Source organism: Phodopus roborovskii, unplaced genomic scaffold, assembly GCF_943737965.1.
Source record: "Phodopus roborovskii unplaced genomic scaffold, PHOROB, whole genome shotgun sequence".
Classification (NCBI taxonomy): Eukaryota; Metazoa; Chordata; class Mammalia; order Rodentia; family Cricetidae; genus Phodopus; species Phodopus roborovskii.
Window position 1 is genome coordinate 3,645,597 of NW_026126586.1, and position 17,732 is coordinate 3,663,328.

The 17,732-nt window shown below is 45.1% G+C and overlaps 1 protein-coding gene across 1 annotated transcript in view; it reads right to left on the bottom strand.

Annotated features, from left to right (window-relative positions):
- The window catches only part of LOC127236515 (kinesin-like protein KIF6), a 134,638-nt gene that overhangs the window by 60,594 nt on the left and 56,312 nt on the right, over positions 1-17,732 (bottom strand). The window contains exons 4-6 of the mRNA XM_051204202.1: positions 17,438-17,585; positions 13,013-13,122; positions 3,421-3,550 (exon numbers count right to left, since the gene is read on the bottom strand). Coding sequence (XP_051060159.1) covers positions 3,421-3,550; positions 13,013-13,122; positions 17,438-17,585 — 388 coding nt within the window. The remainder of the gene's footprint in view (positions 1-3,420; positions 3,551-13,012; positions 13,123-17,437; positions 17,586-17,732) is intronic.

Consider the following 17,732-nt stretch of genomic DNA (forward strand, 5'->3'; position numbering starts at 1 on the left):
TGTATGTAGTGTGTGTGTGTATAGTACGTGTATATGATGTGTATGTATGTAGTGTGTGTGTGTATAGTATGTGTATATGGTATGTATGTATGTAGTGTGTGTATATAGTATGTGTATATGGTGTGTATGTATGAGTGTGTGTGTATATAGTATGTGTATATGGTGTGTATGTATGAGTGTGTGTGTATATAGTATGTGTATATGGTGTGTATGTATGTAGTGTGTGTGTATAGTATGTGTATATGGTATATATGTATGTAGTGTGTATATAGTATGTGTATATGGTGTATATGTATGTAGTGTGTGTGTATAGTACGTGTATATGGTGTGTATGTATGTAGTGTGTGTGTGTATAGTATGTGTATATGGTATGTATGTATGAGTGTGTGTGTGTGTGTGTTGAAGCCCAAAGCTGATGCCACTCTCCTCTTTATGTACCATGGCGGTATTTCTTACTAAACCCCTGCTCACAGATTCCCCCAATTCCAGCTACTGAAGCTAGACATCTTGCTCTGGTGATCCTGCCTCCCCTTCTGAGTTCTGGGATTACAGGTGGCCTTCATGCCTGTCTGGCTTTCACCTAGGTTCTAGCGATCTGAATTCTTGTCCTCTTGCTTGCCTGGCATGTCTTTTATTTATGAGCCACCTCCTAGACCAATAGGGAAGATAAATGTAATACATAACTCAGAAGTAACAAATGCCTAAGCTTTCAAGCTCCCAGAAGCTATGGTGAAAGATGGTCAGAGCTCCTCCAAAAGTTGCTGAAGACAGGGCAATGTCACAGGCAGAGTCACCCTTGAGGAAGGCTAGCACTGAGGCTGGGCAGCTTCTCTGCTCGTCTCAACGTTTACAACTGCGTCTCCTTCCCACAGCCTTTGTGCATTCTGCATCTCCCGGCTTGCTGTTACTAAACCCGTGCAGAGAAATGGCCAGGTTCCTCCTAAGCATTTCCTCATTTACATACACCCACTTTTAATCTTCCTTCAGTCCATAATCTTCGATTATTGGAAACAGTAAGACCTCATGGGAAAAACGCTAAAGCGCTGAACACAAACATGAAACAGAGTAAGACACTCTGAGATGAAAACCTATGTGTCCATTCCCATGGCCCATAAGATGCTCAGTGTATTTAAAGAATCCAGTTAGTAAGATAATGACTGGGGTGGGGGGGCTCAGAGTGTGAGGCTGTTTGAAAGAAAACAGCTCCTATATTTGAATACTTCGTCACCTGCTGGTAGAACTGTTTGTGAAGGATTTAGAAGTGTGGACTTATTGGAGGAGATTTGTCCCTGGGGTTGGGCTCTGAGGTTTAAAAAAAAAACCCATGTCATCCCCAATTACCTCCCTCTCTCCCCGCTCTCAGGATGTGAGCTCTCGGCTAACTGCTCCAGAGCCACGCCTACTTGTCTGCTACCATGCTCCCCATCATGAAAGTCATAAACGCCAACCCTCTGAACCCTTGAACCCCAAATGAAATGCTTTCTTCTATAAGTTGCTTTGGTGCTTTGCCATCACAATGGAAGAGTAACTAAGACAACGGGTAGATTGTCTTAGAAGTGTGAAGGGCAGGCATGCTCAAACCCCACAAAAATGTTGGGCCAAGCACTCAGCAGGCAGAACTAGGGACTGCTGAACCAAGCTAGCTATTCAGACTGGTCAAATCAGTGAGCTCTGGCTTCAGTGAGGGCTTCTGCCCCAATCATAAGGTGGAAAAGACCTCCACCTGCATGCATGTGTAGACATACATGGGAACACATACACATGCATTACACACACACACAATTAGTAGGAAAATGTCAACAAAAGGAAATGTTACTAAGGGTAATAAGATGTCAACAGCATGCTTTCAGGGTCTGACCGGGGTCTATCACTTTCATGCCTAAGGAAAGGGTGCCTCAGGGTAGACACCCAGCAAAAAACACATATTCAGAAGAGTCCCATTTGCCATCAGACTTCCATTGTGGAAGTCTGAAAAATGATTTCAAAGAAAGTCCCAGGGCTGGAGAGATGGTTCAGGGATTAAGAGCACTGGCTGCTCCTCCAGATTTCTAGCACCCACGGGGCAGCTCACAGCCATCTGGAACCCCAGTCCCGGGGGGTTGGCTTCCCTAGGCACCAGACATGCACAAGGTGCACAGACATACCAGCAGGCAAAAGAACCATACACATAGAAGAAGTTTTTATAGAAATTAAAAGGGAAGTCACTATGATAGCTGTAAGTATCCGTAAGAGACTGGCTCCCATTGCCACCACCACCAGCACAACCATTCTTCCTGCCAATGTCACCGTGTACACTACATTCACTCCTTCCCGCTAGGTGTGACAGAACAGAGCCTCATGACCCTCCAACTATGGTCAATAACTGGTTAAGACTTGGGTCGCTCCTGGCTGTTGCTTAGGGTCTCAGACAAAACAAAGAAACCCAGTTAGATCTGCACATTAGATAAGCAAAGGATGCTTTTTAGTGTAAAGGTGTTCGAATATGGCCCCGGGACATACCACACACAGCTTCCTGGGTTCCATGGGATTTTCTGCATGTTCTACAAATATTAACTCACCAACTAACTTAAAATACACAGGGACATAAACTCATGCCACTAGACCGACGATCTGAGATCAGAAAGAATAAACCGCTCCTTAAGGCTTTCGATTTCAAACATTATGCATGCTATAATTAAGATGTTTTATGGGTTGTCACTGATTCAGTGCAAACAGAAATGCAGAAAGACAGACAAAGTGGCAAAGTAGAATGCAATGGGAGCACCAAGGTCTAGGTGTCTGTCCTTGCTCACTGAACGTGACCATGAACAGATTGCTGTTCTTGCGCGGAGGAGGGAATGTCCACAATGTGAAGGAGAAACGAGAAATCTTTAAATGAAGCTTCCCATCTTTACAGCAAAATAAAGAGCACGCATTTGAAGAATGGGAGTGGGGTGGGGGTGGGACCATTACAAAAAGCAACTAGGCAGGAGGGGTTTGTTCTAGCTCACAATCACTGGTCACATTCATCACCGTGGCAAAGTCACGGCGGCGGCGGCAGGAACTTGGAGGGCTAGTCACATAACACTCATAGTCACGAGCGAGGAGAAGCAATTGCACATTTGTCCCTGCTTGTGCTCATCCTAGGGAATGGCACCATCCACAGTGGGCTGGGTCTTCCCCTAATGGCGCCATGGGCAAACCCAATGCAGACAAACCCTCGCTAAGACTCTTCCCAGGTGACTCTTGGTTATGTCAAATTAACAATTAAGGATAACCACCACAGTAGATGACCCAGGGCAGACCTCATTTCTACTGGACCAGGTTTCCTAGTTTGCAATAGGAGATATGGACAAGATCCTTTGGGAGGACTTTGCAGCCTCCAGATCCTATTGTGCCTCATAGTCTTGGAAAAGTCACTTGATGAGAGATGCCTGTTACCTCTGCAATCATCCTGTTGGTGTCCCCCAAGAAGAGCAAGTTCAAAGCTTCCTCCTCAGTTGTTGCCTGATGAAGAGACAGGTTTTTCAGGTGAATGTTCTGCTCAGGGTCCTCCAATATCGTCACCTTCCTGGGGGAAAAGGAAGCAAGAACAGGTATTGCAAGGACAACCGGGAAATGTCGCAGTAGTCGTTCTGAAACCATCTAGTAAGAACAGACCACGCCAGATAGCTACTGCTGAATTAGCACTCAACACTGACTCCTAGAAAGTGCCCACCACTGCACTCTCCAGGTCATTAGATCAAACAGCAAGCTGTTAACTTTCTACCTCTGTGTGTGTGGGGGGGGGGGGCAACACACTGATCTTTGCATTCAGTTTCATCATGCCCAATGTGCATGAGATCCTAAAGTACAGTTAGCTTACAGAGGATTGAAGCCAGGGTAACCCTCTTGGAGGGGTTCTCTTGGAGGGTGGTACACTGAGGAAGAGATGGAAGAGCTGGGCTAAAGAAACCCAGGATGTAGTTTTATGTGGTGGTTTCTTGCTTTACAAATAAAGGAGGTGAGGTGTGGCTGTGGCTTGCTCCTTCTCTCTGATCTTCAGACAGGCTTTATTTGTACAGTTTTATTCTGTAGACATATGAAATTTTTAAGGATAAAGAAAAGTTAAAATTTAAATAAGGAAAAACCTTATTTAGGATAATGTTAACTTTCAAATGACGATTTTTCAAATACCATAATTAATTTTTTTCCCTTCTTGCAAGGAAGTTTCTGGCCTTTTCGTGTGTAATTTGTGGACACTTAAAATACTAAGGGTGGTAAGAGAGGGTAACTTGCCCATCACATCTGCAGACAGTGTGTCCCTGAGGGGTCCTTTCCTGCAGACAGGTCCTTGTCACCCACTTCAATAACACCCACAAGATGGAAAACTCCTCTCTCTTAGTGAAAACAAATGCAGTTTATTTTTTAAACAAGACTTATAAGTGAGCTTGTTTAAAATGCTTAGAAGGTCTGAAGGCTCTTATAATTGATATAGATGGTCTGTGTTATAATTGACACAGATGAGCTGTGTTATAATTCACATAGATAAGCTGTGTTCTATTTTGAGCAGACTCCTTGGCCTTGGATTTTGCCTGTGACCAGCTCAATACACTTTGGCTAAATTCAACTTCTTGGGACATAGAAGACAGGATTCTTTCTTAACTCCAGATTTCACCAGGAAGATGAGAGATATTGAGTAAGAATTGAAGATGAAGTCAGATAATAAGGGATGGGATGGTAGAAATTTAAAGTGAAAGGGGAGAGAATCCACGCACTTGGTGTGAGTAAAAGAATTGCCCATCCCCAAGGTGCTTGCCTATAATGAAGGAAGATAAATATGGAGACCGGATTCCACTCCTTCCTGCCAGACCCCAGAAGGAGGGTCTCAGAGAAAGGAAGGCGGTAAAAGCTCTCCTTAACTCCTTACTCCTACCACAGCCCTAACAGTAGCCTTTCCTAACCAAGGCATTCATCCTAATCCTAGCCCTAGACTGAACGCTAATCCTGGCCCTAGCCCTAACCCTAGTACTCACTAAAGCCCTGACCCCGAGTCTAACTCCAGTCCTAAACCTACTCCTGTGCATGGCCACCAGGGGTCCCACCCACTACACCACACTGTCTCACCGACATTTCTCACAAGGCTTTCTTATTTGATTGCTCCTGTGCTATCTGCATATCAGAGATTCTCAAAGCTCTGGGTGACTGGGTAGAACTACTGCTCCCTTAAAGGTGGGTACATACCGAGGCCTATTTTCAGTCTTTACTTTCCAGCCAGTTCCCTCTGCAGAGAGACCTACGGGGACATGGGCAAGGCAAGTGAACTGCTAAGTGTCTGACCATCGGAGGCAGGCAGGATAATTTCTATGGGGCCCCCACTTAGCGCAAGGAAGAAAGCATTAGCTCCTCGTTGTGGTCACTGGTGTTTGATTTGCTCTGTTTTCCTTCTGGATTATTTACAGCCTTTGGTCCTGATGTGGCTGCTCTTAATGGGCTTTTTAATACTACTTTTTAAATTCAGTGGACCAATTAAATACAAGTATGACTGACAGGCGTTAGCCTGGCTTGGCCACTTTGCTCAGAACCCAGTTTGCATGCTCTCAGGGTTTTCCCTCAGGTTGGTTTCAGCTGTGTATTGTGACTTTTTTTTTTTTTTTTGGATGTTCTGATTTCATGTCTATGGAGTTTTTGAAAGGCAGATGCAGATGCTGGCTAATGTCGAAATTCACTGATCGCTCTCAGCCTGCTAAACTCTCATCTGTGGGCACCCCAGAAGAAGATCCACCTCTGACATCCCGGAACGGTCTGTCTGTTTCCGAGAAAGAGCCTTACTGTGTAGCCCTTGCTCAGTGGAATTTGCTGTGCAGACCAGGCTGATCTTGAACTTATGGAGATTAATCTGTGCACTCCTCCCGAGTGCTGGAATTAAAAGATTAGACGTGTGTGCCACTGTAACGAGTACGGTTTTTCTGCCTGCCGCCGCCCGGTCTTGTCCTGCTGCCGCGCCAGCCCCAAATAACACTCAGAGACTCTGTATTTGATACAATGCTGTTGGCCCGGTTACTTGTTTCTTATCGGCTAGCTCTGCCTTAATTATTAACCCATTTCTGCTGATCTATGTATTTTCACATGGCCTTCTCTTACCAGGGAGCCGGCGGCATACTGCTTTCTCCAGACTCTCCATCTTGACTCCTCCTTCCTACTTCCTATTTCCTCCTTGTCTCCTAGTCCCTCCAATCTTCCTTTCCTATTGGCCAACAGTGCTTTATTATTAACCAGTATGAGAAACATATACAAAATGACATCTCCCATCATGCCACCATACCCAGCTTCTTATGCACGTTGAGTCTCTCTCTCTCTCTCCTCTCTTTCTCCCCCTCTTCTCTCTCTCTCTCCTCCTCTCCCCTGTCTCCTTTCCCTTTCACCCCCCCTCTCTCACCCCTCTCCCCTCCTCACTCCAGTTAGGGTCTCTTTTGCCATTTCTTCATGATTTTTCTCCTGGCTTCTGCCCCATGCCTTGGCTGTGTTGCTCACTGCCTGGCCTGCTCTTGCTGGCTCACAGTATCACTGGGGTACTCACTGCCAGCCTGTCAGCCGCCCCCTGCCCCCCCCAGCCTCTGGAAACCCTGCGCTGGCCACTCCCTCTTGCCATGATGCTTACTGGGAAATGAGAATGTCCTCCACTCTTAACTACTGTGGGCATCGTTTTGAAGGGGCAATGAACATCAGTAGTAGACGTTTTCCACCAAGCTGATTCCTTCCCTAACAACCCTCCCACGCCCCCTCCTCACACCGCAGCCATTATTTCCTCAGACTTCCATCCAGTCCTTGCTCCTGACTACAGTTTCTACAGGCTTGCAAGAGGACTGTATTAGTGTTTCTTAAATAAACATTTCCCTTCCAGGATGGAAACCCACCAGACTATTTATTTGGTTGCTTGGAGTGGGCCTGTGAATAGTTTCCCTACAAAATGCTTCTAAAATGTTTAGATTTGAAGCAAAAGTCACTGATCATCCTGAGTTGGACACCTAAGTGGAAAAGTTCTGCTAAGTGTACCCAGCTTGCTTAATGAGGGGGGAGCAACCAGCTTTGTGTTTTCTCTATAAATGGAATCATTTCCATTTGGCGACTCAGTAGGAATTTGTAGGCTCGCCGTGAGTTACTGGAAGGCATATGAAGAGCAATAGCCAAGTTCTTGCTTTCAATAATGGAAGCCATCAATGAGAGAGCTGTCCCCTCTCCACACCCTCCCCGCCTCCATAGCATTCCAGCACTATCCACGTGCCTGACAGGAACTTCCAGAAGTTACTGCCATGAATATAGATCCTCATTTTCATGTTATAGACAAGGGCACGCATGCAATTTCTTCTTCTTTTTAAATGTCAACTTGCAAATGTCCCTCACGGCCATGCAGGCTGTGCATTGCCCAGTGACCTTTGTCCAAGGGACGCATTCCCACATGATTTTGCACATTGTTTTAAGGAAAGTGTCTAGGAGAGAGCTGTGCAGAGTCATTTAGCTAAGATTTCAATAGTGGATGCTGGAGCCTACTGTTTCGTTTTGTTGGTTTTTAAAGGTTTATTTTATGCGCTGTGCTTGTGTCCACAGAGGCCACAAGGGGGCATTGGATCCCCTGGAGCGGAAGGTAGAGACATTTGGGAGTCACCCAACCAACATGGGTGCTTGGATCTGAATTCCGGTCCTCTGGTGGAGCAGTATGAGCTCAGCCACTGAACTATATCTCCAGCCTGCGATTCTTTTACAGTAACAGCCACGGAAATCATCACCGTCTTGAATGGTATGCTTTCTATTTAGGAAGACTAAGATTAACACATGTCTGCACAGCTAAGACCAACACTTAAATTAATGATGCTCCCACTATAGCATGTGACACGAGGTGCTTTCAAAGGCGATCTCCATTTTCATTTTAAATTACTTAATGTAGAAGTAGACTGAAGACATACATGCATATTTGTGTGCATATCTATATATATAAGCATATGGATAATTTAAAATCCAAACCTTTTAAGATAATTGTACATTCATATCAGCTGCAGGGGATAATTTAAAAACCACAATCTGGTGCCCAATTTTTTCTATGAGAGCATCTTTTTTTTTTTTTTTTTAAAGACTTCAACTTTTATTTTTGTGTATGTATGTGTCCCTGCGCATCTATGCTAAGTGTGTGCAGGCACCTGTGAACGCCAGAGGGCAGTGGATTCAGTGGGACTGGAGCGACAGGTGGTTGTGAGTGGCCATGAGCAGTCAGTGCACTGAGCTATCCACTCCAGCCCCTCCAATGAGAATGTCTATGGAACTCTTAACGCATCACAGGCGGGACAACGGTGTAGAGAGTGCCCGTCATGCTGTGCTCAGGTGGGAATATATAGCTTTGTACTGCCTGAGAACCTTGGTGTGCGCCAGCAGAACCGTCTTCCGTCACAGCAGCCATTTGTGCTGTTCTTATACAACCATCCGCACCTTCTAGCTGACAGCTCCTGCTTTCTGCTGGCCTCTTCTATTGTTCTGTCGCCCCAAGAATGGTGTAGAAATGGGATTAGGCAGCGTAAGTGAGGTTTCCTGGGAACTATTCCCACTTGCTGGCTATGTCTCTTCCTGTTGCTGGTGAATGTTTTCTGCCCTGTGCACATCAGGGGTCCCTCTCTGAGTTGTGAATTCTCTGGGTTTTGGGCCTGCATGTATCCCTTGTGACCACATCAGATAATATATAGACGACTCCACATTCATGATTCCTCTGTTGATTTCCCTCAAGCTCTGACAAACATGGTCATGTTATTGCCTACAAGTGTGCCTCTACCAGAATGCCAGCTAGGTGGATGTGCAGGCTTTCTTGGTGACTTTTTTGCTGGCAATATGCGTTAAACTTCTTCAGTGACTTAGTAGTTTCCTTTGTGTCCACACTGTATGGACGCACTACAGTTTACCCCCATCCTGGTGAAGAACATCACGGTGACAGCTTGGGGCAAGGATGAATGAGGCTGCTCTTCATACGTGTGAACGGGTTTTTGTGTGAATCTGAGTTTTCAGCGCACTTGGGTAAATATCTGGGCATGCGATTGCTATGTTGTATAATGGATGTTTGGACGCTTGCAGTTGGTCTCACAGATGTAGCCACATCGTTCTGCATTACCACCAGCGGTGAGCGTTTCCACTGCTCTACCACCTTGCCAGCCGTTGGTTGGTATTGTCAGACGTGGGGATTTCAGCCATTCTCACAGGTACACAGGTCCCTCACTGCTGCTTTCTTTAATTACAGATGGCGCTGAGCTTGTTTGCATCTGCTAACTTGTCATCTGTGCATTCAGTTGTTAAGAGACGTGGCTGGTGAGATCTGTCCCACTTGAAATCATCCGTTGCTTTATCCTTTCTGGCTTTTAAGAGTTATTGTATAGCCTGCACAAAAATCTACTTTATAGCTTACTATTTTATGTGTATCTGTGTTTTGCCTGCACATATGTATTGTAACACATGCATGCCGTACCCGTGGAAGACAGAAGATGCCAAATCCTTTTGGGTTACAGGTGGTGTGAGCAGACACATGGCAGTTGAGAATTGAACTCGGGTCCTCTGGAAGAGCAGCCAGTGCTCTCCAGCTCTGGATGTAAACTGTATAAAAGAGGCTCTTACAGAACAACAAAAAAATTAATTTAATAAAGTTCCACTTCCCAGTATTTTTTTTTTTCATGGATCATGTTTTTGGTGTTATATCTAAATACTCACTGCCTAAACCTGGTTTCCCGATTTTTTTCACATTATCTTCCAGAGTTTTATTTTTGAACTGCATATTTAGGTCTAGGACAGATTTAATTTTTGTAGTGGCAATATGTGCATTTGTTTACATTTTTATTTTATTATTGATCTATATACATGCATGCCTTAGTTTGTCAGTGTGCAACGTGTCCTGAGTTTTCCTCTAACCTCTAACTGAATCAGCAGTATCACACTGAAATGAAAGACAAGTCACTGAAGGACAACTCAAGCCCGTGACATTTCTAGCAACAGCCTGATCAGCACTGACAGTCACTAGTAAATGCTAAGCATGCTCAGGGACGCAGAGTCATAGGGAGAATGGAATAATTGTCCTTGCTCTTTTCCAAATGGGAACATTTAAAAACATCCATTCTTGGGTAAAGTAGGGAGAAATCACCAAGAAAGGCCCACACTGTGAACATCACCAATTCTTGACCGTTAGGCATTGGACAGTAGAAGGCTGATAAACAGTATTTGACCCAATGCCTACACTGTATAAAGAAATCCAGAAAAATGAAATAATCTGTCTAAAGTTTCTAGCTATGACTAGGTTCCAAAGATCCTGGCTTCAAGAACTCTGGATATCCTGTTCTCTTAGAACGGCCATACCTTCACATGTGTACAGGCATGTTTGCCATGTGTGGGCATGCATATGGATGTGTACAAAGTTGATGTTGGGAATCGTCTTCAATTGCTCTTCCTTTGTATTCATGGAGCAGGGTCTTAAAACTCAGAGCTCGTCAATATGGCTGGCTAGTCTCCCTAGGCAGCTGGCTCTTGCTTCATCCACCTCTTTCCTCTCCTTTCTGCAAACATCTGCCTTATCTCCCCTCTCTGTTTCACAGAGAAAAGTCCTTCGTTCCTGGATTATTGCTTAATGTCTGCAAACTATTGGGTACTGACAAGCCTAACTGAAGACAATGTTTTAACCTCCCTGAATTATTGGTCATGAAAATGGGTCCCAGAGGATCCCAAATGGCGCAGTTATTACCATCACTCTTAGCTGCCCAGCAGAACTTGTTAGTAAAATTCTACTGTGGAAGACAGTACACACGCTGGTCAGAGGAGTTGGAGAAATGAAGCTGATTGATCAGGCAGCTTTCTCCCTGCTGGCTAGTTTTCATAGTTCTAGAAGGTGCTATGTGGGCTACTGAGGGAGAAAAGTTATCAGCGGTCTTACGCAGCTGTGACCCTTGTTAGGTACAATAATGCCTGGTCTGAAAAGATAACCTCCTGGGTGTAATAGTAGCATGAATGTCATTGGTGTAACCAATGGCTCTCTAATTGGATTTGAGGCCCCCTGTAAACCTGGCCCAAAACCCAGGGCTGGGGAGTTCATAGGCCCTATAGATGAACCTATTACCATTATGAACATGGTATCAAACAGCCTTCTAAATATGTTGAAAACACTTTTTTGTTTGTTTATTGCATAGGCCCTATAGGTGAACCTATTACCATTACGAACATGGTATCAAACAGCCTTCTAATATGTTGAAAACACTTTTTTGTTTGTTTATTGAGACAGGGTTTCTCTGTGTAGCCTTTGGTGTCCTGGAATTCGCTCTGTAGACCAGGCTAGTCTTGAACTCACAAAGATCTGCCTGCTTCCAGAATAGTGAGATTAAAGGCATGTGTCACCATGCCCAGCTATTGAAAACAATTTAAACAAGATTCCATCTGCAGATATGTCAGTCACCTGGAGACTATAAAACAAAAGTCTGATGAGAACAAAAATGAGCCTCAAGCCAGAGCCCCGATGTTCAAGCCCTTCCTCAAGCTGGTTCCGGGGGCTTCTGTGATATTGGTTGCAGTGCAGCTGGGCTGCTGGGACAGGAAATAAACTGGGCAGACTGCAAACAACAGAAATAGTTCTCACAGTCATAGTGGCTCCCAGTGCCAAGCCAAGAGTCAGCTCGGCTCTCTTCTGGATTATAAGCTACCAACTTCTCTTAAAGCCCTCAGCATTTTAGAATGCACAAGGCAACATCATGGCCCTCTTTTATGAGACCAATAAGGAGCAGGGCTTCTCCTTAATGACCTGTCCACATCAGAGGCGCCATGTCTAAACGCCACCCATTCACAGCACAGGCTTCCTGGCCGTGCCCTCTGCCTGATGCCGCCATTCTCATCCCCACTAAGAAGATATACCCTTTGAAAAGGAAACTTTATTCTCCTAAGTTTGAATTCCTTCCATGGAGCCAGTGATTCCTCTTCTCTCCTTACTGTTACACCAACACTTACAGTACAAATAACTGTTCTGTTTCCCGACTCCATCTTGGGAATTTTGTAAACTTAAAAAAGGTGATATATGAAAATGCCTCAACAAATATTAATGAAAGAATGTATGGATTATGGATTGTATTAATTTCCAATCTTTTTACTAATTTAACTTGTTTACTGAATATGAAACTTGCATTATCAGTAGTCAATTGGTTATCTTTTTTTACAGCGGATTCACACATATTTCTACACTACCTTAGAGTATTTTATAAAAATGTACATTTTGGGGATGGAGCAATGGCTGTGCAATTAATAGCCTTCCAGAGGGCCTGAGTTCAGTTCCCAGCACCCAGTCCAGGCAGCTCATAGCCGCCTAAAACTCAGGCCCAGGGGACTGGGCCCTCTTCTGACTTCCACTGGTTACTTATACTCATTTGCAAGGAGCATGTGCATGCGTGTACTTCCAATACATAAAAACACCTGAAAATAAGCACATGAGTGAATGATTACCAATTACAGCACCAAACTCAGGCGGGTTCCAAACAAATAGCAAATAGCGACCCTGTGATCCCGGCAGGGGAGCATCCTCTGTCAACAGATCTGATGCTGCATTCATTTCACTGAAACAGCCAATGCTGGTCCCATCACAGGGCTGTACAGGCTGGTGCTAGGGACAGCAGAGAAACATTTGAGGAACACTTCCCATTTTACTTTCTCGCTCAGATTGTCTTACTCCTGAATACACTGAATACTGCTTTTGGAAGAAGGGCATATTTAAAGGAGGGCGTGGCTTCATATGGTGGGATAAAGTGCTGTCCTCCATCTTGAAATGCCCCCTGAGACCAGCCACTGCACTCTCGTGCTGAGTGCCACAGAGATTCCCCTGAGAAACGAGTTTCAAGCAATCTTAGTTCCCATCACTCCTGCTCATTACAGAAAGATGATGCGATCCAATATTTGCTAATTATGATCGAGACCAGAAACAGAGCACATTTCAAAGGAAACAACGGAAACACACATCTGAAAACCATTTCCTGCTGCTCTCCGTTACCCTGCTACTCACGGCAGATCTTCCAGTTTGGAGGCTTCATGTCTTGGATCCAACAGGTCATAGCCACATTCATTGTAGATTTCCAAGTAAGAAATGTGTGTTGTGTAGATCTTGCTGCTATCCTGGATGGAGAAGGGAAAGGCATTGTTAAATGACTAAAAACAACTGTTTGGCTAGAGAGAAGCACACCATTTGTCTTGGACTTTTCCATTTACATGGTTTACATTTGCAGTTCGTGACACTTTTGAGCTGCTGTGGCCGTCTGCATGAGGTGTTTTTTTTTTCGCCCATTTTTTCTTTTTCTTTCTTTTCTTTTTTCTTTCTTTTTGTAATAGCCAATATTCATGATTATAAGGAACTTCAGTCTGTTAGTTTTTATTGGTTCCACATTATACATAAAATGCCAATATACACTTACAGTGAGCCAAGTTGGTTGTAGAACTGAATAATACATCATTTCTTACTTTCCAGAGCCCCCCAAAAGGTTACTAAGGAAGCACAAATAAACTTACAATCTGTGACATTCTGTGAACAGTCGATTCATAAACAGCAGAGCTTATTGCTTTGGTTCAAAGACCAGGAGCCAAAGTTTCCATTCATGATCATAATTAACTTTCCTTTACTTTCCTACTACTCAGAATTTTATGTTCTTTTAAAACAAGATTTAATTATTTACTCTGTGCGTATGTGTGGTGTTTGTGTGTGTGCACACACGCGCACGCAAGAGTGCAGGTACCCACAAAGACCAGAAGAGGGCATCAGATCCCCTTGAGCTAGAGTTACAGGCTGTTGTGAGCCACCCAATGCCGGTGCTGGGAGTGAAACTCCACCCTTGGTAGAGCAGGGGTGCTTCTAACATGCTCCCATGTGATAATAAGTTATGAAATGCCCCTGCCCTTGCAAACTGACATAAGAGAAGGATGTCTACAGTATTTCAAGTCCTACCAAAAATACCTGGGCACCAATGAACCACTGTGGCTGTTTGCTACCGTTACTGCCATCGATAACTGTTTTCAAGGATTATGTCTAGAAGCCTCTAAATGGTGAAGTGAGTGTGACAGATTTCCAGAGAAGTGTAACTGGGGAGGAACCCCCCACCAGAATATGGATGGCACCTTCCCATGGACGGGGGTCCTGAGCTGAGTAAGTGGGTAAAGAGAGGAAGGGGCTGAGTACCAGCATTCCTCATGCTTCTTCCTGACTGTGGACACACTGTGACCAGTGAGGTCATGTTCCCACCCCCATGCCCTCCCCACACAGGGAACTTACGTCTTCAAATACTGAGGCAAAACACACCCTAATCTAAACTGCTTTCCTGGGGTATTTTGTTACAGCCAGCCCTGGCCAAAGTAGCTAAAATAATACAAGGGTATAAAAGGAATGGGCATGAGAAAAGGACAGAGAACTTAAGTCATCTGTAATGGGGACGCCTTCTCCTGTAGAATTAGAGTCCGAAGCCAGCAGTGGCTGGCCCACTGCCCCGGGGATGAGGACACCGCCGTGGCCCCTCCAGCTTCCCCTTCTCCTGCAGTTTTTCTGGCATACATGCTCCCATCTCACTGAGTGATGTGGCAAGCTACCTTTCTTGGTCCTTTTCGGCACCTGGGTTGCCAGACTGAAATGTAACACACGTGTTTCCTGCAGACAGATAGTTCTTCTGCCGCAAACAAGTTTGACCTCACAGTGCTCCGATGTAAGGAGACTCAAGCTCTCAAACAAATGGAGCCCTCCCAAGTTCAGTGAAAATGTGTTCTCCCTCCCAGGCGGTTCACAACACACCACACACTGGGCTCTCGGCTGGTCTTGAAGAAGGACTCGGCTTTAGGCTCCTGCTGAGCTCTCAGATCTAGGGCAATCCTGTAGGGGCCTCTGACTTAAGTCTGTGTTTTCCAGTCTCCAGTGTGGACACACTTTGTGGGGCACTGTGAGATGCCCTGCTTGTTTCAGTACAATCCACTGTGATTATAACGAAGGGGTGTGGCCCATGGCAGAAAATGGTCCATTTCAGTTTCCCTGGCTGCAGGGGGGCTTTCTCCAAGTCCAGGAAAGCACTCGGGATGATTCAGAACTGAACAAGGTTTTGAGTGACATCAATGACAAGGATGTCCCAACAACTCTGGCAGATGGTCCATGCCCTGGAGACTTTGAGATGTCCAGAGGTGTTCTTTGGTTAGCACAGAGAATATTTTAGAAGACACAAAACATACTTTCCCCTAGGAGAGTATTTGTTTATTTTATTCAGCCTATCCAAGGAAATTGGCTTCACTGGTTCTAAGAGCATCAAAAGGTTTTCTGAAATGGTCCAGGCATCATTAGGCCACCAGAACGTATATGAATATTAATGAGTATGGGAATAATCATTAAGTCTTTACATATACAAATATTAATGGTATGGTAATAATGATCATGAACTAAGCATATCCAGTGTGCCCAGAACTTTATTTGTTTTTATTACTTTCACTTGCCTGTTTAATCTCTGTGGGTATGTGATGAGAATATAGAGCCTGGAAGAGGGTGGTGGGTCCCCTGGAGCTGGGGTTTACACAGTGAGAGCTGCCTGTACCTTGGAACAAAAGCCAAGTCCTTAACCAACCCTCCAGCCCCAGATCTTAAAATACTGTGCCTGTCACCCACCACAGCTCCATGACATTGAGACATGAAGCCACATGCCATCTGTGGGACACATCCTCAAAACCCAAACAGCCTATGCAAGCCTGCCCATCCTTTAGGATGGCAGCTTTCCACTTTGGTCCATGGCAACAACAGCTATTGGAAATTATAGCCCCTGTTTGTGAAGTACATGAACAAGGAAATGCAGGTAGTGTCAGAAAAACAGGAGATGCGAAGGGTTCTGGGTGTGGCCCACAGGCTCTACTCAGCCCATCGTCCTGCGCTTTTCTGGCGCACACGTTTGGCACTCTTGGGCCCGTGAGAGAAGAGCTGAACTAATGGTAATTGCTGCTTTCTGGCTGGCAATTAGAATTATGCGGATCTCAGCAATTTCTTCTCATCTTTGCAGCTCAAAATGCAAATAACATTCAGTAGGGAATTCCAGAGCGACGATTACAGCAAGCCAGTTAGACATTTAAACAGAATCCAAGGACTTGCTGGAGCTGGAAGGAAGACAGAGAGCTTCCAGAGCAGTTCAACCCCTTGCTTTCAGAAAATGGAAAGCAGAAACCCACAGAAGTTAAATGACTCATCACAGGAAATGGATCCAAACCCGGCCAACAACACAAAGCCAATGGGAGCCACAGAGGAAGTGGAGGCAAAGCGAGGCGGCAGTTTGGCTTAAAGAGCTGTGGGCTGCTGGCTCTTGTGAGATGTGGACCCAGAGAAAACTGTCTCAATGGAGGCTTAGTTTTAGAGTTTCCAACTATAGTATGGGACTAAAGACGCCTAGTCTGCTAGTTACAATATATGTTGTACTAAAAAAGCCACATCTGGGGGCTGGAGAGATGGCTCGGTGGCTTAAAGCACTTGTTCCATTTACGGAGGGCCTGGGGTCAATTCTCAGTGACCAGATGGTTTCTCACAACTATCCACACTCCAGTTCTTCTGGCGTCCCTGGGCACCAGCATGTGTATAGTACACAGACACACATGCAGGAAAAACATTCCTAAGCAGGTGACACATCCAGCAGGGATAGGAATGCCTCTAGAATAGGGCTGCAATGGGCTTTATTTCCTGGCAACCCAGAATATGGTAAGTGATAATCATGCCATATGGCTAATATGGTTATTCTAGGGCTAGAGAAAGAGTTGTTTTAGTACAAGCGTTTCTAACTGCAGAGTGTAAGATACTAGTTACCCAAGCAGGGAGACAGCTCAGGGGATGAAGGGCTTGCCGCGCCAGCAGGCAGATCTGAGTTCAGATCCGCAGCACCCTGTGAAAGGCTGGATACGGTGGTGTGTGTGGCAGTAACCCTAGCGCCATGCTGGGGGAGAGAAGGACATCCCCAGAGTCCACTCACCAGCCAGGCAAATCAGCGAGCCCATGTTCAATTCAGCAAAAGACCCTACCCCAAAAGCCAAAATACAAACAAAACCAGTGGAGAGCAAGAGAGGGCCTTGCACATCCACTTCTGTATCCCCCCCACACACATATGCAGGCCCACACACCCAGACACCCCACTCCACCACAGAAGCGCTATCTCTTTCTCTCTCTCTGTCTGTCTCTTTCTCTCTCTCTAAGCCCTGTAGACATTTCAGATGGAGCCCCAGCCTTTGACAAAGTCCTAACCATGGTATGAGAAGCACCTTCTTAATTTCCACTCCTCCAGCAAGGTCTGAACCTTTCTTTAAATGTGAAGGCCCGAGGTACAATAGCACATTCCCAAGCAGGCTCAGTGTAATAGATGCCTTAGCACATTTCCACGCCAAGGTCTATTTCTGCTGAATATATCAAATTAAATGTGAGCTTTTTTTTTTTCTTTACCTTATGCAACTGCTCAAAAATGTATGACAGAGTCCTGGGGATGATGCCTCTGTCGCTGTAGCGTTCAGCCCCACCTGTGATGGTGAATGTCTTGCCACTGCCTGTCTGCCCATATGCGAAGATGGTACCATTGTAACCTGCCAAGACACTGCAAGAAGAAACGACAGAGTTTTAAAGGCTAAACTGATACCCACATTGGTACTAGGTGCCTCATAGTCGAATAGCAACCTTATGAATACCACTGAAAACATATTTATAAGCTATTTATAGATACATGGCATTCCGGCTAGAATTG